Source organism: Balearica regulorum, chromosome 2 (genome assembly GCF_011004875.1).
Source record: "Balearica regulorum gibbericeps isolate bBalReg1 chromosome 2, bBalReg1.pri, whole genome shotgun sequence".
Taxonomy (NCBI): domain Eukaryota; kingdom Metazoa; phylum Chordata; class Aves; order Gruiformes; family Gruidae; genus Balearica; species Balearica regulorum.
The window spans coordinates 28,160,129-28,185,544 of NC_046185.1; the positions used below are offsets into that span (position 1 = coordinate 28,160,129).

The 25,416-nt window shown below is 36.5% G+C and overlaps 1 protein-coding gene across 2 annotated transcripts; it reads left to right on the forward strand.

Annotated features, from left to right (window-relative positions):
- Positions 1 to 1,193: 1,193 nt before the first annotated feature.
- Positions 1,194 to 25,294, forward strand: NBN (nibrin). Of its 2 annotated transcripts, none has more exons than XM_075743752.1 (16): positions 1,194 to 1,493; positions 3,170 to 3,303; positions 4,432 to 4,577; positions 5,918 to 6,077; positions 6,472 to 6,575; positions 11,121 to 11,238; positions 11,488 to 11,672; positions 12,768 to 12,868; positions 15,066 to 15,207; positions 15,647 to 15,910; positions 16,197 to 16,668; positions 18,345 to 18,416; positions 19,411 to 19,566; positions 20,592 to 20,705; positions 21,741 to 21,790; positions 25,099 to 25,294. In XM_075743752.1, exons 1-16 carry the CDS (start codon positions 1,463 to 1,465, stop codon positions 25,127 to 25,129), a joined length of 2,280 nt encoding a protein of 759 aa, XP_075599867.1. In that variant the 5' UTR covers positions 1,194 to 1,462; the 3' UTR covers positions 25,130 to 25,294. The 2 variants fall into 2 exon arrangements, with proteins under 2 accessions (XP_075599867.1, XP_075599868.1); XM_075743753.1 differs by having other exon boundaries at positions 1,197 to 1,493; positions 15,093 to 15,207.
- Positions 25,295 to 25,416: the final 122 nt, after the last annotated feature.

A 25,416-nucleotide genomic window follows, 5' to 3' on the forward strand; every position in this document is an offset into this window, starting at 1 on the left:
TGAGAAATAGTCTCATTTAGGATACGCTCTATATTTCTGGTCATTGTAGCTCAAAACTGACTGAAATTGCAAAATTACGAGGGACTGAGAAAACAAGCAAAGATGAAGAAAACTTGCAATAAAAGAGATCAAGGAGACTGGGATCATTTATCTTAGGAGAAGTGTAGGAGGGAAAATATAAAAAGGTATCTAAGTGAACACTTAAGGACAAAGGATAATTAAAGTCATAACAGATGAAGATTAAACAGATTATGATTCTACAGAAACAACATTTCTGACAGCTCATATTTACATTTCTATATGTTTTAAATTAATCTTTTCCTATTAGAAATACGTTATCCTGAATTCCCATACTCTATCTCAGCTGCACAGGTTTTCTGATGCTGAAACTTCTTGACTAACTGCGGACATACCTCCAAAAGCTTTTGCTGTTTTGCAAAGATAAAGAGCAAACAATTACAGGTATTCATTACCTGAGAAGCAGGCCAGTTGCCCAGTAGGAAGAAATTTACTCTCCAGCTGCTGGCCAATACAATTATGGACATCAGGAATTTGACACCCTGCTCCTTGTGAGCTGCATAGCACAAGGAGAAAGGGATATTTTGTGCCATACCTCAAATGTGCATGGAGTCACAGAAGTATGGCTTCTCTATACCTGTCCTTTGCCATTCCTTTCCAGAACATTTAGATTAACTAAGTTTTTTGTAACCTGCTGAATGGCCTTTGAACTCCCAGGCGTTTTTTCTTTTACTTAAAATTCTTTTTATCCAAAAGTTGCTTTCAGTTAAGAGATGAGGCCTTAGAGTATTTCCTGTTCCGCATTGCAGTGCGTTTTGATAGGGATATTAGCGCACTATGGAGCGCAGGACAGAGGGACACAACTGTGGGAGGGAGGGGGCTCCTCAGGCCTTACCGGCCCTGCCCAGCCTCACCTGGGGCCGGCCACTTGCACCCTGTCCCTGGGCCGGGGAGCCCCGCCTCAGTTCAGCCTCGGGCTGAATGCCGGCCTAAGCTGTCAGGGGGTGGGGGGAGCGGCAGCTCCCGGGGGACTGAAGGAGGTCCCGGACCGAGGGCAGGGCAAGGGGCGAGCTCCCAGTGCGGGGTTGAGGGACCAGGCACCGCCCCGAGGCCGGGCAGGCGCGGGGAGCCGCACTGCCTCTCTCCGTCGCGCATGCGCGGCGCGCCCCGGCTGCACTGGCGTCCCGCCCCCTGTAGCCGGCGCTTTCTATTCCCGTGTCTTCCTTCTCCTCCCGCTGTGCGGCCGCAGCCTTGGCCCGGGTCTCGCTCGCAGGGTTCCGGCGCTCCCGGCGGCAGCAGCGGCAAGGGTTTTTCTTTTCTCTTCTCTTCCCTTCCCTTCCGAGCCTTGTTCCAAGTTCGCCGGGGGGCGCTGGGCGGACCTGGCCCGCTGCCCTGCCCCGCCCTGGCCCCCCTCTAGCTGAGACGCTTCTCACTGCTCTCCAGGATGTGGAAGCTGGTGCCCGCCGCAGGAAAAGGTGAGGGCTGCCAGACCCCACCGCCGCTCGGGCGCTCTGGGCCCGGGCCCCGCAGTCCCCGGTGCTGCCAGCCCCACCCGCGCCTGCGCGGATCCCGGGGGGCGGCCGGTGCCTGGCCTCGCGCTCGCGTCCCGCGTGATTCCAGAAGGCGCCGGCCCGGCCGCTGCCTTGGGACGCCGAGGCGGACTGGGGTGGGGGCCGGGGCCGGGGCCGCCCTTTCGGCTTCCGCTGGGCTCTCCGGGAGGTCTGGCTTCTCCGCGCTCCCCGGGCACAGCTGCGTTAGTCCGGTGTGGACAAGTGGCGATAGGTCCTCGTCGCTCTGGGCGCTCGTCCGCGGCTGAGCCGCCGTTTTTCACTTGAGCCCCGAGCACTGCAGACCGCAGCTCCTGTTAATAGGGCTTTTTGCTTTGCTGTTTTATACATCTGGGACGTCTTCAGGTGCTGTTGCAGCCAGTGAAGCAGGTCGCAGAGTGCTGCTTTAAAATACCTGAAGAGTTAAGATGCAGAAGTCAGCCTCACGAGTCTCTCCTTTCAGAAAAGATGTCTAAACATTTTGTTGAAGTTTCAAGGACCAAGTGTTGAATTAAAGATATGGCGTTGTTTCTTGGATGCAGAGTTTTGAAACTGAATCGCCAGTGTATCTTTCTTCATCAGTTACATTATCCATAGGAGCTTTGATACTTATCAAAGTTATCAATGTATGATACACAAATTTCTTCTTGACTTGTTTTCTCTTCTGTATAACGAGCAGTCCTGTCACAACTGCATCTGCTCTTCTGAATTTGTTGGGAATGAAATTTGGATGTTTGGCTTATCTCCTAGTGGCAACAATACCTAATCCTATTGAAATGGAGTTATCTCTTACAGCCTGGAAGACTCTTGACCAAGAGCCAAAACACTAGTATTGTCATTGTATTTGGGGTGATCATTTCTGCACAGTTCACATGTGGAAAATTAATTGCCCAATAATTTTGGTTGATACCTAGAACTTAATCTATAATTATTAATTTATTTTTATCAAGAGACATTTCTGCTTTTGTTGACCAGTAGGTAGCACACGCCTTTTGGATGTAATCAAGCCATTCACTGAGAAGCCACCACGTGGTCTAGATACCACCATGTGGTACCAAGAATGAGCTAAAGCATAGGTCAGAGACTGAACTTACAAAGTATCAGTTTGATTTACATTGCAGATCTTCCCACCTTCGTTAGGAGGATATTTTCCTCTGAACCTCTTAGTAAGTTATGTAAATAGATCTTGTACCCTCAAAAAGTTATGTACTCCTAAAACTTGTGTTTTGGAAAAGCTATCTTACATTGTAACCTTTTTTTTTTTTTTCTTCTACATGTAACACTTAATCTTCGTGAAGTAATACAAGAGAAAAGTTAAGCAGCAAAGTATCAGTAAAAATATATTGCCCTCAAAAATAGTGTGCTGCCACTTTTGTAACTGTTTTGTTTATCATAAAATGTATGCTTTTATAATGGACAAAGCAAGGAAGCGGGGAAGAAAGACATTTTGTGTGTAAACTAAATGTGTAATTCTAGTCAGCCTAATGAATGATGCATGACAAAGTTGAGTTTCATGTATACTACAGACTTCTGAATGTTTCCTAAGTGCTTTGAGTGTTTTGGAGTTTTTTGTAAATTGATATTTTTCTGTCTCTTATTTTCAGGAGAGCCATATCGGCTTTTAAGTGGCACAGAATATGTTGTTGGACGCAAAAACAGTGCAATTTTAATTCAGGATGATCAGTCCATCAGTCGAAGTCACGCGGTTCTGACAGTAAGTCGTCCTGAAACAACTCCTGTAAGTAACCAGCATTTTACTGTGTTATCAATACACTACGTGGATAATTCAGTCTGTCATGACCATACATACTCTCATTTTGCTTTCACTGGTGTTTTATGCCTGGAGTAGAACCATTGATCACCTGCCTTTTCTTAATCTTGACTCACTTTTTTTTCTCTGGCTTGCTTGCCTGTGTTGAGAAATTTAGCGGCATAATTCTACTGGTCCAAGCTCCCATCTGAGGATTCCTTTTATCCCAGAGTGAAGTTTCACTAAGAATTTGTATTAAAGTAATCATAGCAGGAAAATTATGCGATTAAATTTCATTACATAGACAAGCTTTAGATCTGGTTCTGGAAAGGGCTTTAGTTGTCTTACTTCAGGCTTAGTTAGTGTTTCATTCCACATCATTAATTCTGTATTTGCTTAGGGGACTGAAAAATGTCCCAAGGAGAATTAGCAAGCAGCAATTTACTATCACTTATGTGTTGCAATGTTTATGGACACTTTGAAGCCAGTCAGCAGGAGTTTCATTTATGTAACTGTTTGAAATGAAATACATAAAATTTGTTTGTCCTTTTAATACTGCAAATAGTGTATAACTACATGGCAAAATTTCATAAAAACAGGCTGACAGTGTTCTCATTGGCTTGTGAACCATTTGGGAAATATGACAGTGTCTAACCTCTTCTCAAGACATGCCGGTGTCACCATGCCCTGCAGCTTGTGGAAGACTAGCAGTGCTCGTGGAAGGAAGTGAGGGAAAAGTGTGATTTGGGCACCTATGCCAGGGCTGAATGGTAGGTAAAAGCATCAGTAATAAATCTCAGAGCCTTGCTAAATCACACTAGCAAAGGCTTTGGGCCAAGGAATGATTGCTTTGCACAGCCTCCAAAAAGACTGAGTGTGAGAAGCACAAAAGTTCTGACGCTGATATGTGTGTTTCCTCTCATTCCTTCACAGTGAAAACCAGAAGATGAATAATGACACATAGCCAGCCTCCTTGTCCAAAGTCTTTATTTAGGATGGTATTGTGTGGGCTTTTTCTTGTTTTTCTACTGCTTTGGTCCATAATGATATAACCTGTTTCTGATAAAACTATCTAATTCTTATAAACTATAATGGCTTATTTATGTTTATTTTCAGAGCCAGTCTCCCTCAGTCCCTATATTAACAGTAACAGATACATCTAAGTATGGTACCTTTGTTAATGGATCAAAACTCAATGGCAGTTCAGTGTCTTTGCAGCCTGGTGACAGAATCAACTTTGGAGTCTTTGAGAGCAAGTTTAGGTAAGTTCTTTGCAATTTTCTACTTGGTATTTTGTAATCAGTTTTTGAAAAGAATATTTTTGCACATCATACAACTTGGCAAGTGATACAGCAATGATGAGTTTTTAGAAAGGAAAGAGACAAATAATATTTTGCCTGTGTTCCATACGTTCTTCTGCAATAGTTTTCCATTACATATTTTTATAGTATGATTTATTTTGACACTAAGAGATTAAAATTATTCATAGTAAAATGTTGGCATTTTAGAAGTTGTTGTCGTGTACAGTGAGTGTTTATCTTAGGCAAAGAACAAAATCCTAAAACATAAATGGGTTCTAAAGAAGGTAGGAAAGTTTAGGGTAGGGAGAGAGCTTGTCTGAGCCCTTGTTTGCTGTTGATAACGTAATGAGAAAAGAACTGAGATAGCTGGAGGATGCTTTGTGCAGCGCTAGCCATTGAGTGCTTGTTGCTGTGATGTACACTGCATTCTTCTTAGTGCACCCAACTTGCTAATTTTTCAAATTTAACGTGGTAGTGAGTCCTATCTGTTTGAATATATGAAGCACTCCTTGAAGGGGCAGGTAAATAGAACAAATTCTAATGACCATTAAGTTCAACATTAAAGCAACCACAAGTTGGCTCTGTTCCTTAAAATTTGACTCTGTCACTGCTGCTGGTATTATTTGATAGAAAAAACCAGCATTCTCTTCCACTTATTGTAATAAATTATTTTTTTTATGTTTTAGATAAAAATACCTGAAATGTGGTACAGGAATCATTCTGTGAGACCTGATAAATCATGGTGGTTGTACCAGAAAGCTTATTTAAATTCCTTTCTGCTTTGTAGACTAAATCAAATCAAATAATGGAATTTGATATGCTGTAATTCCATATGGAAGATCTACAAAAATAAATAGGCTTATGGTCAAGGGTAATGGCAGTGTTAGGATAAAAGTTACTTGAACTTGCATTCTACAACATTTATATTTTAAATACTAATCTGTTTGTGGACTGTTCTGTTGGGCATATTTTTGCCTTTGGAAGCACATGCTCTGTTTCTTCTGATACTCCCTGACCTTGCAGTATTCTTGAAGCTCTAATACTATGTGATGTCTGTGAAAGACCCAAAAAGTCCGTAGAAGTATTTCAGACATCAAGTCAAAATGTTAATTTTTCTGAATAAAAATCAGGAAGTTTTAAAGCACAGTCTTTGATCTAGGTAAGAGTTTGGGGTCTTTTTTTTGTCTTCCAGCCCCCCCCAGATTTCCCTGAGACACAAACAAGATAGTTAGGTCAGCTCTGTTCGTCCCTATGATTGGCTGAAATAACTAAAGCAATTCTCTTTTACTGTTCTTTTTCAGAGTAGAGTATGAACCATTAGTTGTCTGCTCCTCATGTTTAGATGTTGCTCAGAAAACTGCTTTAAATCAAGCCATCCAGCAGCTTGGCGGCCTTGTAGTGAATGAATGGACAAAAGAGTGTACTCACCTTGTAATGCTGTCAGTAAAAGTTACTGTTAAGGTATGTTGAGCTTTTGCGTATTGATGACGTTGCTTTGCAGTTTTTCCACAAATGCAAATCAAATTTTAGACCTGCTCAAGATTTTCCTCTGAAAAGCAATTAAGTCAACTCTTCCAAGTTTGGAAAGAGATGTTGATGGGAGGTCGGAGGGAAAGAAAACGAAAGAGGCCAGTTTTGAAGACTGCCTTGCACATTTTCATAACTTCAGTCAAGACAGCAATTAAAAGCTAGGCTGTTACAAGCAAAGCTGTCCTGTTTTTCACTAGCAAAATTCAGTGTTGTTCTATACGTTTGTGTGACTTTTTCCACATCTAAGAGCATAAAAAGTTAATGTCAGTTGAACCATAATCTAGCTGAACTTTTTCCATACAGTAAATGTTTTCTGTCTTTTCAGACTATATGTGCTTTGATTTGTGGTCGACCAATTATAAAACCAGAGTTTTTTGTTGAATTAATCAAAGCTATTCAGTCCAGACAACAGTTGCCAAATCATGGAAGGTAAGTATGTTTTCCCATAAATTTGTGGGAGTTAGATGATCAAATAACTACATATTTATCTGATTATATGTGACAGAGTATGGGAATTACAGTAACTTTATTTGTGGAAGAATGCTTAATATGACACACATTTTAATATTGAGGCAATTTTCTTGCTCTCATCCCTAGAGTTATAAAACAGGCTCTTGGAACTGACTGTATGCTTAGAGATGTTAGTAGCTCTAAATAGGAACTTGTTTTGTTGATTGTTTGAAGCAACATTTAAACTCTTTTTGGAGTTGATACATTAAAATAAAGATAATTGATATAATTTCTTCTACAAAAATATAAACATATTTTGTTATGTAGTCATATTTTCCCAGTACACAGTTAGTTACTGAGTTTACTGTAAACTTTGGTCAAAACAGGGTTAGCTTGACCATTGAATTCCCTGGAATAGTAGGGGGTTTTAATTATCTGTTAAGAGATGAAGTGAGACCGATGTGCATTGGTCTTCACTGTATGAGAATAAAATACTCATTGTTGTCATGGTTAAATTAATTTGAAAAGGGAATTCTTTGGAATAAATAATTACTGTAGAATAGTCCTTTCAGTTATTTTCTCCATATAGAAAATTATAAAATAATCCAGTTATTGTATGAGAGAATTTCATGTGAGCAATAGCATTGCTACTATTTTTACCTTGAAAAAGGAGATAGTTGTGTTCTGTTTTGTTTTTTTTTTTTTTTTTAATGAACACATGATTTATGCAGGTGAGAAATTTCCATCCTGTATTTTTAAAAGGTAAACTGTATGGGTACTTGTGTTTTTATCACTTCTACTCTTTGTATGCTTTGGAAGATACTGTGAAAAGAAATATATAGTGAATGGGAATTGTAAGAATACTTGGCATTTGAAAAATAACATGTTGACTGTTTAATGTCAGTTAACAGGGAGAAAAAATTGTGAAATTACTTTAAATGCATTCAAGACATTATGATTTTTCTGAATGTATTGTTTTAACCAGGTAGTCTGGACATCAGACATTTATGATGAGGGGAAATAAGTGGTGAAGAAAAGTCACTTTATTGCTTTTATGTATGTATGGCTATACGTACATGCATTATGTGTTAGGACGTAGCCATTCAATTGATTTTCTTTAGTGGGTCTGATGATAGCCATCGATGGAATAGTTTGAAGAATGGGGGGTGGAAAAAGGGCGGCTGAACAAAGCTCAGTGGTGCACATATGGTAATGGAAGCAAAGCTGCAGAAGACTCATGGTGAGCTGCACTTGCTATGTGTTAAAATGTTTCACGGAATGTGACAGTACCCTGTTAGAACAATACGGGTGCCAATCTGGAGCAATTGTAGCAAATACTCTAGTTTCTAGATGCTGTTTTACATTTGCAGGGGTTTATGTAATATGTCAAATCAGTCATCTGTGAATGGTTTAAAGTTCATTTGGTCTTCAGTTGCAGGAGAAAGGGGAGAAATTAATGATTGTAACTTTTCCATCTACTTATACTTCTGCATTGTTTTGTAAAGACATGAGAAAGCTAAACAAACTATTTAGCATCCTCTCAAATACTGGACATAAGGTTTTCTGGCAGATTTTTTTGGTACAAGTAGTACAGGCCATCAAAAGCTAGCAATTGGTTGTGCAATCTGAAATTTGCTTGGTCTAATGTAAGCAGCTGTAAGGCTGGTGTTACTGTCTATTAAACTAACAAGCTGATAGTGGTTTGGGCTCTTAAAGGAAAGGACAACATGCACTCGGTCTTAATAGAGAAGTGACAATATTATTGAGCTGTTAAGTGCTCCCTAAAATAGAGTCAGATGGATGTGTTTCCCTTCTTTTTTTAACATTCTTACTGCCTTTTGAGACACTCAGAGGGATTGAGTTCACTAAATGTGATTGACACTAGCAGTATATCCATTATTTAGCTTTCACAGAGAGAGTTCTGCATCAAGCTAAATGAGACAGCTGGTGTAATACACAGATCTATATTTAAAATAATTACAGTATCTTAAATAGGTGATATTTTTAAGATGAAGCTTGTTGGAAGATACTGGAAACTTACTGAGCAACTGTTTGCATTCAATTTCCAAAAATGCTTTTAACTTTCATAGGGAATCTCTATGTTGTGCACTATAGCTAGAGCTGACCTGAGCTGGTATGTCCAGAAGGCACTAAAGAACTTGCATATGAAATAAGTTTGGATATGAAATAAGAAAGGTATATTGATGTGGTAATACAGGGTGACACTGCTAATTACATCTTGATTACTACCATAGATCTGATTAAAAAAAAATAATCTTAGGGAAATAAAATGTTAAAGTTCAAAAAAATTAAAACTTTTTGTTTATAGTAAGACTTCATAGAATTGCAAACCTGCAGTTCACATAATGAATGTGGCTTCTTACTTGAGGCTTTTTATGGTGAAATATATTACTCCAATCCTGTGATACTCTCTGATAGCCTATACAAGGAAGAAAATTAACTGAAGACTCCACTAATAGCTGCATAAGTGCAGCCCTATATGAAGCAACGTGCTTTATTACAGCAGTCCAGTGTAAATAGTGCATGGCTTTGAAAAACGAGGAAAGTAACTGAGCCTTTAACAGAAACTCATCAAGAATCAAAATCTATCTATGGAAAGATTCAAAACTGTAGAGTGTCTTTTCTGGATAATGGTGTTACTGTTCAAAGCTTATGGGGAGAGAGTACAAGGAGTGCTTCAGAATCGTAAGATGGAAAAAGCCTTTGAGCTTACGTCAGGATTGGATAAGAGTTTCAAAGGAAAATCAAAGGTTTCTTTGAGGAGGAAATGATCGCTTGAAGGTTCCTGCTGAAATTAAAAAAAACCAAGATGTTTGAAATGTGTTTCTAGAGAAACTATAGTCCAGTTCTAAAGTAATAGAAACTGCCATTTTTCCCTTTTTACTCATCCTTTGGTTTTTAAAAAATAACTTTGTCCCCTGTGTTTATCTTAGGTTGATAACTGTCTCTGTGGGGCTCTGTATCAGAAGTCTTCTGGCTTGGTATCTAAAATCTGAGTTGCCCTATTTCTTAAAATTAGTAGAATTTATCATATCTATTTCAACTTCAGTGGAGCAATATTTTTGTAAACAGACTTGAACAGGTTGTTGAAACTTATCAAATACTTGTTTTGTGAAACCTGATGGGTTTATGCTGGTTAATTTCCATTGTGGACATAAAGCTTCAGGAATTGATTGTGAAGAACAGAAAAGAAGAAAGATTATTTAAAATTATCTGTAACTATAGAATACATTTTAGCCTATCATCACTGAATTACACATTCGGATGCAGTAGAAAAGGTACATGCCTATTTTTGTGTTCAGCTGTAAATATTCCCAGTGTCTGAAGAATGTTTATATGTTTACAGATGGTGAAATTACCTATGTAATAAACTTTTTTTTTTCCCAGAAAGGTAAAAATTTCAGAATTTCATGGAGTATGTTTCTTAGAATCTGCTAATCTTTGCATAAATGAGGAAAAAATAATTTAAAAACCTATCCGTGTTTGCATGTGTATATGTAACTTACTGGGCTGCTAAAGCAGATTTTGGGAGTGTGTTTCAGCATCTTTTTTTTTTTTTTTTTTTTCTGCATAGTAGTATGAGAAGGATGTATAATCAGCAGTCAAAATAAAGCAAATAGTTTTTTGTTCAACCAGAGTACGTACATAAACTGCTGTTTAGCTACAGACATAGTATAGGACAGTTGATTTCAACTTAATTTCCCTTCTTTCTATTATATGCCTTCACCTTGCTTTGTCAGAACTGCTGTAATACTGAATATGTGGCTCAAAGGTCTTGTAAATACTATCCTGAAATTATTAGTTAGATGCTTTTCTTAACTACAGAGGGGTTTTATGATTAGCTCATTAAGTAGAGGTAACATCATAGGCTATGACAAAAATTAGAGCTTCAGGATAGAATTTGACTTTTGCCTAACCTGTTCCCCAGCTGGAACTGGGGACTCCTGGTCACCTCTCTTGTATTGGACAAAATAATTGAGAATCTGCAGGGTGAATCAGTTCAGTTCTCTAGCCCACCAGCAAGAAAAGTGTTCTTATTTGCTGTCATCTAGTGTTGGTGGTACATAATTTCTTGATTCAGTAAAAGAGGAGGAGTGGCTGTCCCCACCTGAAGGGTAGTGGAAGCAAGCTGGCTAATTTTGTGTGAAGTTTTGCTATTAGCTAGAGTAAGTGCAGAATGAGATTCCAGTCTCATTTGTCAGTTAGTGGAAAATGAAGATAACCTGTACAGCAGATGCTTAAAGTGGATAGGTTGAATACATTCCTAAAAATGTTGTCCTCTTAGTTACTGAAGTAGAAAGCCTTGATCTTAGCTTAGATGTTGATAAATTAGAGGCTCTGTTTCTTCTTCATAATCTCTTGAAAAAATATTTATGTAAATCATTTTAAGAGAGCAATACAGTATTTTAACTTCAGAGCTTTACTCTAAAACAGAAGGGACTGTGAGTCAGTACTGATAAGTAAATCTGAATTTTGTAACTTTTAAATTTTCTGTTCTTGCAGCTTTTATCCTCCAGTTGATGAGCCTTCCATTGGTGCTGAAAAACTGGATTTATCTGAGCGTCATGAAAGGAAAAAAATATTCAGTGGAAAAACTTTTGTATTTCTAACTGCCAAGCAGGTAATTAGGCTTTACATTGTGAAAATGGTGCAGGGGTAGCTAAGCGCAGGTTCTGTTCTCTGAGAATTCACACTCATGCTGGGTTCATCAGGAAAGAAGGATTTCTATGTATTTATCTTACAATATGATGGCCTAAGCAAGATGAAATACAGGGGGAGAAACAGAACAGATTACATATGCATTAGGTGCTGATGCTTCTACACTGACTGTGTTTTAAGATTATTTATTTATCTGCATTCTCTTTTTTAGCACAAGAAACTGGGTCCAGCAGTTATTCTTGGAGGAGGGGAAGCAAAATTGATGATGGAGGGAAGAAAAGAAACATCTTTACTCATTTCTCCTGAAGTTTGTGTTGTTGATGTGGACTTGACAAACTCTCAGATCCCAGGATCCATGAGAAACTGGACTGATTCCATTCTGACTGTCTTGCAAAGGTGCAGCATTGTTCTCTTGTACAATAGTATGGTAATTTCAGAATTTCTGGAGAGAACTAGTCATGGTGTTTGCATACATATTTAAGCAGTAGGATGCTGATAAAGTGGGCAATTTCTTCATTGCTTTAAGTATTTAGCATACTAACTAAAATTTCTTGAAGCAGGAAAGAAAGGACTTGACACTGCTGTGAGGATTTGGTGGTGGGGTTTTCTTTTCTTTTTTTTTTTTTTTCTTTTCCCCCCTGGAGGATCCAATTCTACAACAATTCATTGTAATGAAGCTGTTTTGAAATTACAGATAGAAAGTAGTTTTTCTTCGACTATTTAAAAAAGGTTAAAAATTAATATAATCTAAGAATGGAAACTAGATCATGTATGATTTTTCAATAACTATACATATTTATTTAATGGAAAACAGATGGGATAGCACCTGGTTAATTGCTGTCTAATTATTTGCCTACAATGTTTCTGAAGAGCAGCTTCTGTTTAATAAAAATAAGGTATTGTTTTGATGGTGTGGGGTTTTTGTCATTTGAGAGGGTAGACTGAATATTTTATAGATGTTACGATTTTCATTATGCTGTTTTATTAAAACAATGAAAGAAAACAAAATGCCAACCCTTAACCTAATACCTAAACCTAGTTCCTCTGAATTTTCCTTCTAAATAGAGAAAACTACTCAAGCTCTTCTCATGGCTGTAGTATAGAAAAGGGGTGCGTGGACTTGTAAGAAGTGCTCAAATCTTTTCATGTCACTTTTCCATTCTCACACATTTTTGAATTAGAGGCAGAGCACAGCTGGTTAAATGCCCAGACATCAAGTAGGGAGAGATGCGTTGGCTGAATTACTGGGACTAGAGAGTGGCTACAGCAGCAGGAAACAGGGAAGTCCGTATGTATGGGATGTGGATATAATGATGGATAATGATGCTGACTTACTGTGTTGTGAAAAATTGTAGTGTAGACTGATGTTTTTTGAAAGGAGGAATGGAACATTTTGTGCTTTGTCATATCTGTGCCCATTCACCTATTCATCTTTAAACTTGTATTAAGAAACTTTTTTTTTTTTTCTTTATTTTATTTGTATATTAACAGCAAGGATCTCAGGGCTATTCCTGAGGCAGAAATTGGATTGGCAGTTATCTTCATGTCTACAGAAAAATACTGCAACCCTCAAAAGCAGCCTGGTAACAAAGGTAATTGGAAGAAGGGTAGTAATAAGTTAAACAGTATTAAAGAGGTAGTATTCCTTTTTGTACAGGGGCATCAATGGCTAATATTCAAGTTCTTTTTGTTTTGTTTTGCAAGACCACTAAAATAGAATGACACTGTATGGAAAATGTATGCAAGTCTGAAGAAGTAATTGTTTTTTAATGGTCTAGTGATAAACTGCAATGAAAACTATATGACTCTTAGATGTAAATAAAAAAGCAGATCTAAAATTAGCCTAAAAGGCAGACACACAGTACGTTGATCTTTAAAGGAAAGATACTTTAAAACAGTCTTCTGAAGTTCACGTTTTTAGAGGCCACTGAATTAATATGTACGTGGTAGTTTGAATTCCATGCTATTCTATCTTTTATGAAAAGACTGGGGTAATAAGGAAGTAAAAGATGAATGTTAGAAATTGAGAGAATAAGAACAGAATTACTTTGTAAAGGCTTGCTTTTTTGCACACGGGAATTTGCTTTAGGGAGATTCAGCTGCCTCCCGCCCAGTTCAAAATCAGACATGATCTTGATGTAACAAGTAAAAGTAGTGAGACACGATTGCCACGTTTGCTAAAGTAATAGTTTGAGGGTGGACATTCCAAGTCTTGGCTTGTAACTTGTATTTGCTATACCAATAGTAATAAAAACCTTTGAGAGACAGAAGGAGTTTTTGTTGGTCTAATTCTCTTTTCATGCTTCTTCCAAAATTGTTAGTCTATATTTTGATTCTATAGAATTGTCAGAGTTATGTGTATAATTTTAGGTTCTATTCTGTTGTTCAAAGTGGTGTATCAGGTAGCAAATATTTCAATTTAAAAAAAAAACAAAACCAAACCACCCAAAATATAAATTTGTCCTTACATACAGGAACATTACTTACTCAAAAATGTATTTTGAAGAGAGAAAGATGTACATGCAGTACTGGCAGAGCTCTGAAAAACATTTTGGTTGAGTGATACTGTATGAATAACTTGTATGTGATCTGTTGTCTATTTAGTTAGTTTAGAAAACAATACAATTAATTCTCAGATTAAATTTAAAGATATTGACCCTGCAGACATCTCGATAAATCAGAAATGCTGATTTTTGTTTCTACTCTGAATGATTCCATTGAATAAAAATTAAATTGTCTGATTGAATTGTGTAAAAGGACTGCATATCAGGCTTTTAAAGGTAGCTATGTTTACAGTTTATTTGCTAAGAGAGAACAAATGCTATTGTTTGGAGTTATAAAAAAACCTTCTGCGTATGTGTTGGAAATCAAAGGATCGTAAATAAGACTGCTTCCTCTGATCTTGTCTCACAACAATGAATAGTAACGTACATAACATGTAGTTGCTCAAGGACTCAAGGACCTGTCTATCTCTATAAGTTACAGTGGTAGGAAAAACTAATGAATGAATGTATAAAGAAGGGTTTATCTGAAAGGATAGTATTGTCATATTCTCGATCAGAATGAGATGCAGGAAGAATGTAAAAGTCTGAGAGATGAGTAGTGATTAAAAAAAAACCCCTGTATCTAGAAGCACAATAAGAGATATACTAAAATAGTAAATGTTAGCATCCTTTGACTTGGAGAAGACATAAGTATATGAAGACAAGGACAGACAATATAAAAGATGTTGTATATGCTCTTCTTTCTGTTTTACAGAGAAATAATGTGAATAACTAAATAGGGAGCAGCAAACAATGTCTTAAGGCAATCCCTTGACTATGGGGATTATGAGAAATTGGCTGTAAAAGACATTTATTCTAAGGTTTTTTTGATAGCAAATAATAGAAATAATCCCAAATACAATAATCATGTGTTAGAGAGCATCATAAAGCAGTAAATGTAAGGAATTTTGTGCTCTGACAGTTTTGCATAAAAAACATGTTGCATGATTTATTAATTACATTATATCCATATTAATATATGAATTTCCATTATGTTTCATTTTTATTTAAGCAAAATTTGATTACTTAATTTAGTGGAATATTTAACTAAAACTGAATCCCAGAATATGGTCTTTTAGAACTGTTATTTTCAAGGTTTTTTAATTAATAAATCTGCTTAATATTTTTTATTAAAATTCCAATAAAACCATTTTACCAAAAATCTCACCTGATGCGTGATAACGCATGCAAAGAAACACAGATTTGATATTAACCTCTTAATTCTTCTCTTGTGTTGATCTTGCAGCTGTAACTAAAAGTACTCCTGCATCAGCTGTTGTAGGGCGAGCCATTTCTCAGAGTTTGGCTGTGGATGAAACCATAATGTCGACTGCTGCAGATGACAGCGCAGTATATGTAGCTGATGCAGAAATAGAAGAGCAGACATGGTAAAGTATTCATGGAAATAGTTTCTAAGCTAATACTTGCAAATCAATCTTTTGTGGCAGAAGAACTGTGTCATTGCCATGGACAAAGATATACAGTGTTTGAAATGGCACAATAAATTTTTGTCACTTGTCTGTAGTGAGATAATTTCTGCTTTTGACTGGTAGATAATGGAAAACATCGCATAGGGCTTATGACTCAGATACAAACGTAGATACTTCATATCTGATTTGACTGTCTTAACTGTTAAAATTTTTCAAGCCATTTCACAGTTATAAAAATGTATTTGTTGTAGCGGATTTTACAGTTTGTTTTTAGCACACCTATGTTGTTTATAAGTTCAAAGTACAGGTACAGCTTTTTTAAAAAGTGGTATTCTGTCGTGTATCTCTGTGGTGACTTTTTGTTTGTTCACTTAGTATTTTTTTCTCTCTAATACAGTATGGAGACAGTGAATACTCCCCAGATGAGCAGAAGTGGGAAAATGGCTTTTCAGGATATAACCAGTGTAAAGAAAAACCCTAGCATAAGTGGCAATGTAAATGCAGGAACATCGATATCTAGAGTGAACAGAACTCCTGGGTTTAGTCAAAAAAGTCATCCTGACTCACCATCTAAAATTTCAGAAGCTGGTAAACCTAGTGAATGCGCTTCACGTCACCAGTCAAACTCAATTACAAATTACTTCCAGGTAGCTAGAAAAAGGTATGTTGAAGTGTTCTTGACATTACTTCCCTTTATTGTTATGTTGGTGCTGTTTCTGGAAAATAATTTTAACTCAAGGGTGTACATTTAATTCAAAACATACTTAAAAAAGATTATTTTTAGATCAGCTTCCTAGAATGGCAAGCTTTTCCTCAAGGGTACTTAATGTTCAAGTTTCACAATGCAGTCACTAAAACACTAGGAAGCTGTTATGTTGCAGATGCAGCTAGTCAAATTAAAAAATGCTTTTGTAAATTCTTTCTTTTGTAATTACTTTCTTGCTAAGGGAAAGAGTTGAAGAAGAAGAAACATCTGTACCCAAACTAGCAAAACTGGAGGAAAGGTCATCTCCTGCTTCCAAGTGCACTAAACCCACAACTTCGTCAGTGTGGAATAGCGAATCAGAACAGCATCCAAAGGAAAATAATATCCTGGACCCAAACCCAAATTTTGCATTAGAAGACACAAGTTTAAAGCTTATGGGGGAAAGTGGCAAACTAGCAAGTGATAAAACAGACACTAAAATTACTTTTAGTGAGCAGCATGCACCGAAGAAGAGAAAGGAGTTAGATGATTTATCTGAAGATACAGAGGCCCTAGAAATTGTGTTTGGAAGCAGAGACCTAGACTGGGAAGATCAAATGGCAAATCAGGACCAGGAAGCTCAAGGAAATATACGAAAAAAAAGATGTTTGGAAGCAAAAGGAAGCCAGATTCCAGAAGTAAATGTAAAGCAGAGAGCGGAGAATAAAATATTGGTATGTTACATTCTTCTCAGTTGCCTAATCTTGAAATTTACAGTTGTGCTAGAAAGATGCAGATAGCTTCTTTAAGGATGAGGCTGCCTGCATACAGAAAGTGGCTTTGTAGAGTTCATTTGCTTAAACCTCTCAAATCACTCTAAACTAAAAATTGACATGATGTATCTATTACATGTGAACATTGCAGTGTTAAGCCTATCTAAAAGTTTTGTCATCCTTCAGGATCTTGTTTCTTTGTAAATTGAAAGCTGCTTGTATTCTGAAAGTTTTCCTCTCTTTTTGCCTGAAGTACTGTAGGTAACAGCAGAATATATCCCTGGTCCAAGAAAAACTTCTCATAGTATATGTTTTTAATTATAATGTTGATATTTATACTAAAATAATACTCAATTATATTATCTTTGTGTAATGAATTTTCTGAAGAAACTTCTAGTTGACCTCTTCTGTTGAATACCACAGTAGTGTCCAGCATCTTTCAAGTCAGAATCTCTAGGTGTCACATGAAAGATTTATTAAAATTCCTGTATGAGCCAATTCAAATCATTAATGTCCTCTTTAAAAAAACCCACACACCCCCAAACCCCACAGCTTGTGATTAGTTTTCTTGATTATTTCTCTGGTTTTCTTTTTGAAAGTAAGGCAGTTTTCTAAGAGAAATGAAGAAAACAATGGATTTTGAGTTAACAGTAGCCACTTCATTGGGGAAAAAAAAACAAAAAAACAAACCAAAACAAAAAAAACCCCAGGTTTGTAGAGGAAAGCAATGTTGAGGGCTGTAGTCAAGTAGACTATTAACAATGCAGGGGGAATAAGAGAGAAGTAACAAGTTTAATTTTTATTTAAAAAATACAAAAGCTTATTGTCCAGTCAGTTCTTACACAGTGTACACAGTGTTTAAATGCTGAGATAATAAAGTTTGAATATATGATTGGGTAACTGGAATTTGCAAGATACCCTGGATCAGATGAGAATTAGTAATTGTCTGTGCAACCTTAGCTCAGACCAGCTTAACAGTCTTCTCTCAATACTTTACTGTAGCTTGCTTCTGGCAAAGTGCAAATTTTTAACTTTGTTATAGTGCTTTTTTGTGTGTGTTAGTGACAGGCAAGTTTTAAAAGACAAGTAAGTCTTACAATAGTAGAGAATCTTTGTTTCTCGCTCTCTGTACTGTCAGAGAGGAGGTACTTTCTGTTGCATTTAACCATACTGAGAGAGTAAAATGTCTGCTTGGAATAGCCTTTGGAATTTTGTTATGGCCTGGGAAATTTTGCCAGTCCAACTTGCTGTCCGGATCATGAAGGAAGACGAATTCTTACATGAAACTAAACTGTTATTTTTATCAGATAAGCACCTAAAGATTTTTGCTGACAAGAAGTCTTCTAATAGTTTAATTAATGATGACCTATATTATGTTTCCAGTGGAACAGAAAGGAGATTTCATGATACAGCTCCACAGGTGTGGAGCCAACTATTTTCAATATAGATGTACCTTGTGTACATGGTGAGACAGAGAATGTGGGTAATTGACTCAAAATCTACAGGGCGCATAAAACTTACCTGTTAATATTGATTTGAAAATGCTTATTGCACTGTAAAGAGCAGAAAACAATTTTATGTAATTAAATTTGCATTTAATTTCAGTGTTATATTTTAAATAATTTTTAATCAAATAGAAAGAAGAGGAACTTGAATCAGTTCTAAGTTCAGAAATGGAAAGTGAAATCAAGGAAGAGTCACCAGTCTTGGTAAGAAACCTGTTAATTGTAAATTTAAACAGCCAGCTTTGAAACAGGATCCACAAATACTATGTTCTTAAAAGCAGAACTTTGATGGAAAGATTCTGGAGAGATAAAGGAGAGTGTAGCCAGTCAACAAGAGGCAAGATAAAACCTCTTCACATACGTACAGAAAACAGTCCAAGAAGAGGGAATGCTATGCAGTTACACCATTGGTAGAAGTACAGTGTCAGCTCAGATTAAGGGACTTTTATTTTATACTTTGCAATAAAACAACTGTACTGCATCTGGGCTGGAGCTCTCCATAAAGATAGTTTAACATTACTTGTGAACTTGTCCTGCACCCAGACTTCTTTCTTTAGTCCGCATAGGTCTAGCCCCAAGCAGCAAAGCGTGTATGCAAACTTGCTGACATACGAGCATTCTCATGTACAAGAAAAAGTTGCTTCATTGATCAGATCCAGCTCACAGCCCTAAAGTTGGCCTAAATGGTAAATCTGTACGCTAGAATTGAGCTGAAGATGTTCAACGCTGTCTTCCTTGGAGTTAGCTGGAGTTTTCATTAGAGTAAGCTTACTTGATTAAATTAGTTCAGGTAAGAGGCAAGGTGAAGGGGAGGAGTGAAGTAATTCTTACATATTGGTTAAATTGAAATTTAAAAAAAAATAATAATTTACTGGAAGCTTTATCCTGAAGTAAAATCCTAGTGAAATGAGGTACACTGACTTCATTATTACTGCTGCAGTTCTTAATGCTCCTGTCTTTTCAACAGATGTGAGAGACAAATTTACTGAGCTCCCAGCTGTATTGGTAGTATATAAGGAAGCTGAGAAGTACATCTGTCTTCTTGGCTGCTGCTGCTTTCCCTCACCCTTTTGTAATCCTAACTTTTGCTTCAGCTGTGCTTATGATAATTTCTCTCTCTAAAGTTTATACTGTTAGATGTGCTGCGTGTCTGTTTATACACTTGAAGTGCTCCCTTTTTTTTTTCTTTCCACATAAGAACCACAACAAACTTCAGGATGACTCCAGCAATCTTCCTAGCAGACTTCTGTTGACTGAGTTTAGATCCTTGGTTGTCAGCCATCCAGCACAGAACAGTCAGCTTACTGGAAATACCAGTTATGGGGGAAAGAAAAATTTCAAAATATTCAAAAAGGTTAGTGTGTATTTGAAATGGTCACAAGATGGCACTATTTAAAAATACTAAAAAATATTGCCTTGAGATTGTAAAAAAAAAAATTGTTTATAACATGTTTCTGATTGATAGTAACTACAGAAAGAATTTAAATACCACATTATACTGTTAACAAATATTTTGCTAATTTACTGACGAAGTACCAGGCTGACAACAGGTTACGTCATGCCAGATTTAGATACTTGTGCTCTGTATTCCAAGCTGTTACTTGGAATAAGTTAAGTGATGCCTACCATAACTTCCAGTTGTACCTCCAAAAGCTAGCAATTTGACTTCTCCAAAGACCTACGTATAAAGCATATGCTGATTCAAAATCTTGCATTTTATCTAATAAATCTTGGATTTCTAAATAGAACTAAATGTAGCATGTTACAAAAGTAAGATTATTGTTTGCTTGGGTGCTGAAGATAATTTCAAGAAGATTTTTGGTGTTTAGTGTAAAAAATACCACTTCAGCTCATATTAAAAAACAAAAACCAACCAAAAAAAATGGTATAAGATTACTAGAAATGCGTTTCAGTAAAATACTGTGTAGAGAGTGAGAGTCACATAATGCAACATCCAGCTTTCTGGGAGTATGCTCTCATTTTTTAGATAACACTTTAAATTTCTGATAGTATTTTCTTTTCTGCTGTTTTGTAATAGGTGCTTATGCATTCTGATGATAAAATAGACTCTTATTGGTAAAAATCAGTTTTAAATGGAGTTTAAAAACATTATATATACTACCAGATTTATTTAGCATATATAACTTAGCAGCTTTTTTTTTTTTCTTTTGGTAAAAGGAGGGAGCTAATGGCTTTCTGTAAATGCTTTTTTCACTTCAATCTCTGTGAAATATGATCTCTGATAAATGTTAATCAAAGGAAGACTGACTGACTTTCTTCTGTGATATCTGAATAGACTTTCTGAATTGTTAAAACCGACCTTTTTACTTGCAGTGTGCTTGCCCTGTATTGTAATTGTACGAATTTGTTGTCCGACAGGTAGCTTATCCAGGGGCAGGACAACTTCCGTACATTATTGGAGGGTCAGATTTGATTGCTCACCATGCTAGAAAGAATTCAGAGCTAGAAGACTGGTTAAGGCAAGAAATGGAGGTAAGTAATTATTTCTTAAAGATGATCAAACAAAAACTCGACTTCTGTAAGTGGTCATACCAACCTGTGGTCATAACTGAAATACTTCAGAATTTTATTTTTGAAATAAAACCTCAGCCAATTAACTGAGGAACATAAACATTTGAAAAGCTACTGAAAGTCAGAGGTCAGTGATAAGGCTCATCTTTTTGCTGATTATTTGAATTCATTTTAAATGCAACATTCATATAATCAGAAATATTGATTTGAAGCAAAATCAATAGCCTAAAAGAATGATCTGGGTTTTAGTAAGCAAAATAAACATTATGGAAACCTGTAACTTCTTCGTAGCTCCTTGTCACATTTTTAGAACTTACCTATGGTTTGCTCTGTGTTCTGTATGTGTTCAAATTGTTATACAGTATAATTGATACTCTACTCTTGAACAGAACAGAAAATACCCGAGTAAAATTCGGTTGAAATGTACTGAAGAGATATAGTAAGAATAAATTTAGTATTTTTAGTATTGTAAAAATCTTCACCTTTGTATGTAAAAGTTAGAAAAGATTATATTTTATCGTGGCAGTTCTCTAGCACTTTCATTTTCCAATAGTTTCTTTAAAAATACTTGCTGATGAGTCATATTCTGTTTCTACAGCCTAATCAAGATCCTGTTACATCAATACTTTTTGATTATCTCCTTTTTTTTTTTTTTTTTTTAATCTCTGGGAATAGATAACACTAGTTAAAATTGCTTTTATGCACCAATAATCAGATAAGTATTGTCATAGAAATGGGGCAATTTTTAAAAAGCAAAAAACATATTTCTGATCAAAATTGATACCTTGCACAAACTAATCCATTCCATTAGTTGGTAGCAGTAGCCAAACTTGAGTAGTAAAATATATTAGCTAATGTTGAATATGCACTGAATGGAGTACTTCAAGAAAACTTATTTCTTACGAAAAACTGGTTAGTGCAGGAATATATTGTTCTTGTGTATTATCCATTAGCTTTATCCTTAACATCAAATATTGAATAAACTTATTTTCTCAGGAACAGAACCGACATGCAAGAGAAGAATCACTTGCTGATGATCTCTTTAGGTAAGAATTTTATGTTTGTACGTAGAAAATCTGTATTTTTTGCATCACTTTTTTTTTTCTCCCCTCCAAAATTCCAATTTTGGAAAAGACTACTTCAACTGTTCTTTTCAAAATTCCATGTATTCCCACATATGAAATATACCAAAAATGACTCAACAACTTCTCTCAAATGTTTTATGCCTTATACTGTCAGTTTCATTCAGACTTCCTACATTTTTTTTTTTTTTTTAGTAAGAACATTCTCAAGCAAAAATGTTGCTATTTCCTGGCTCATGTACACAAGCTTGATTGTTCACAAGGGCTGGAAGAGGTGCCAAGGTTGGGCTTTCCACCATTAGTATTTGCTAGAGCCTAATGAAGTGTTTTGATCTGACAATTAAGTCAGTCATCTGAACTGCCGAGAAAAAGCGGTGGATGGGGTCTGCCAGTTTTTCATTCTGGCCGTGGCACTTGTCTGTCCCTGTGCTGATTCATTTGAGGGAGCTAAAGCAACAGAATACTAGTTCTGTGAAAAAGTGATTGGCAGGACTGCTTGCTTTATTTTATTTTTTTTTTCTTTGAAGTAACAATTCACAGAATTGAAAATAAAAAATTAAAAAAACCCAAACGCCTAAGTAAATCCTTCAGTATGGCTGCCTTATCTTTGAGACCTTAAGCTGCTTTCAAACCCACTCACAATGAAAGAGATCCTGCCTTTTTTTTTTTTTGCTTGTTTAAAAACTCTCTCAATGCCTTGCTATCTTTCTAGTTTTCAGACTGAGGAGAGGAGGCATTTTTGTACCAATCACTCTGTGCTCTTGGCAGTGTAGTAGTCATTTATTTTATCTTAATCAGTGCTCATGTCACAGGAGTTTGAGAGATTTCTTCAGTAGGTCTGAGTTCATCTTGGCTGTTTGCAATTGCTTTTTGCCGTAACTCCTTACATTTGCCTCTAAAACGCAGTCTGTTTCAGCAGTTTTCTTTCAATAGCCTTCACTTTAGTTGTCTACTGCTTTCCCTAATCTCTTTTGGAAGAGAGAATCATCCTATTCAGTTGATTTTCTGTCCAGTTACTTTCAACTGTAATCCTAATTTAATGATTTATAACCACTTTCTAATTAAAGAAAAGTTCTAAGACAAGTTTGCCACTTTATCCAGTTCTTACATGTGCAATACAGCCTTTAAACACATCTCAGTTATGAAGACATTTGTAATAACATGGTGCAGCTTGATTGCTGTGCTGGAATATTAACTGGTTCAAAACATCTTGAATTAATTTTAGCCTTTCAAAACACAGCAGTGGAAACTTAAATAGTTCACATGCATTCATGCTTAGAAAAGTTTTACCTCAACTCCAATTCATTTAGGGTGGTTGTACTGATAGGAGTTTCCACAGTCAAAAATTTTAAACCACACAATTTAATGTTCAGCAGTTTGTAACGTATTTCTAATTTTGTCCTTAATCCTGAGTAAAACTACTTGGCATAATCCTAATGTTGTTAACAGCTGCAATTTCCCATGAAAATTGCACTTGAAGATGCTATTAGAAAGAGTCATGCAGTCCTCCGAGGTAAAGATGAGCTAGAAAGAAAAGCTGTGCCCTTAACTGCTGCTGAGTACATACTGAGAGGAGGAAGGGAAAGCATATCATACTATCTGCTAAGACTACAGATAAATGGATTATGTTCAGCAATAGCCCATTGTATCCTTCATCCCTGTTCCCAGCAAGTTCTTTTGTTTCTTTGTGCATTCACTCACAGTAGTGGAATCTCTGTAGTCCTTTTTCCATTTCAGACCACAGGCACTATACAGTTTCCTTTCTCTGATAATGTTGTTTGATTTCTTTCTGTCTGGAAAACATCATCCAGGCTTCATTTAACATGCAAAATGGCTGGAGGTGAGGTGGGAGAGATTACATAAAAAGATGTTCATGACTCAGTGTCACCATCTCCATAGTCAGTCATGGACAGGGTTGAAGCTGTTGGTGTCCTGCTGGCAGGTTTCTGTCATGTATCATCCCTTTCCTCTATCTGCTTATTTCCACCCACCCCCCCCAATAGGGTTTGGTGTCCAGGACATACTTAAATGTTAGAGCTAATAGCAATAAATTCACATAAATGCTCTGAGATTTAATACAAGGATCTAATTTTGTTTAGCAAAGATTTCATTATTTTCTTAGTTTTTATGTGAAGAAACAAGCAACCACTGTTTGACTTCTCACCTGCCATGCGTTTGACTAACACTGAAAATTGTGCATTTAGGTAGAAAAATGTATATGGTGAAGAAGGATGATTTTCTCCAAATCACTATCAAAGAAACATGATACCACATATCAACATGTGTAAGAGCCATTCAGAAAATCTTACTGCATTACCAGCTTGCTCTGTTAATTAGCAGTTAATAATAGAGCATTTCTTTCAAAGGGTACATGTTTTGTTTTTGCCACAAGTCTGAGTTGTATAGCAACAGCAGTGACTTCTAGTACCTTTCTAGTTATGTGGTGATGTAATTTGGCTCACAAGTTGTCACGTTTTCCTGTCTAAGCAAAAAAAAGTCTTGGTGAATGAGAGCAGAATTACTGGAAGTAAAACTGCCTGATCATTCAGTTGTGTCCATAAGTTATTCATGCATGAATACAAAACACATCAGAATTTCAAAGAAGTGACACAGGATTTTGGGAGATGAAGCACAAAAGGAGAGAAAGAGAAGGCCAAGGGATAGCAGTGTCAAGCAGAGGCAAACTATAAGCATATTGCAGTAGATCAGGTAACTAGTAAATCCAGGAAGTAGATCTAAATTACTAAAAAATATCAATCAGAAATTGTATAAGGGGGAAGGAACTGCTTTATGTGGGAGTAGGAAGGAGCAGAAGGGTTTTGTCTGACTGAATTGTGGCCAAACGTTGTACATGGCTGTGAATATGCAGTAACCCTTTCCCCTCCTCCCATTTTGTGGGGGTTTTGGGATTTTTTTTTACTTTTTTTTTTTTTTAGTAAGGAACTTCATGTTGGGACATTAAAGGTGTGGAGAAAGTTGTTCATGCATCAGACTTAAAGATTCTAAGTAGCTAGGAAGTTAATGAAAATTTTAGTAAAGGTTATCTCTAGTTCATGCACAGGTTTTAGTTTATGATTCTGTGATTTATGCATCCTTCAGTCTAATTGTAGCAACTGTAGTTAATTAATAGAAGTGCACTCAGAGGAGGAACTGAACACTGACCAATCCCTTATTACATACATATAATAAAGCTCTTTACATCATGTTGTGTATATATATAAAATATCTTTAAGATTTACTTATTTGTGACAAATTTTCTTTTTTTGCTGCAGATATGATCCTAATATAAAAAGAAGAAGATAAATTGTGACGTGAATTTACAGTGATTCTCTAGCAAAATCTGCTTTCTGTTCCTTAGGTTTGCTGGTTCCAGTATGTAATACATACCTGTGTGTGACCTTTTGAGCTAGCTATTATTGTAAGACTTGTTTTTAAGTTTTGCTTTTATTAAAGAAAAAAAAAAGTTTCTTTCACTGCCTGGTACTTACAGATTGCATGTTTTCAAGACCTTAACGTTATTTGCTTCAGAGTAATGGTCAGTAAAATACCATAGATACTTTTGATTTCATTTTAGGCTGTTTATTTCTATG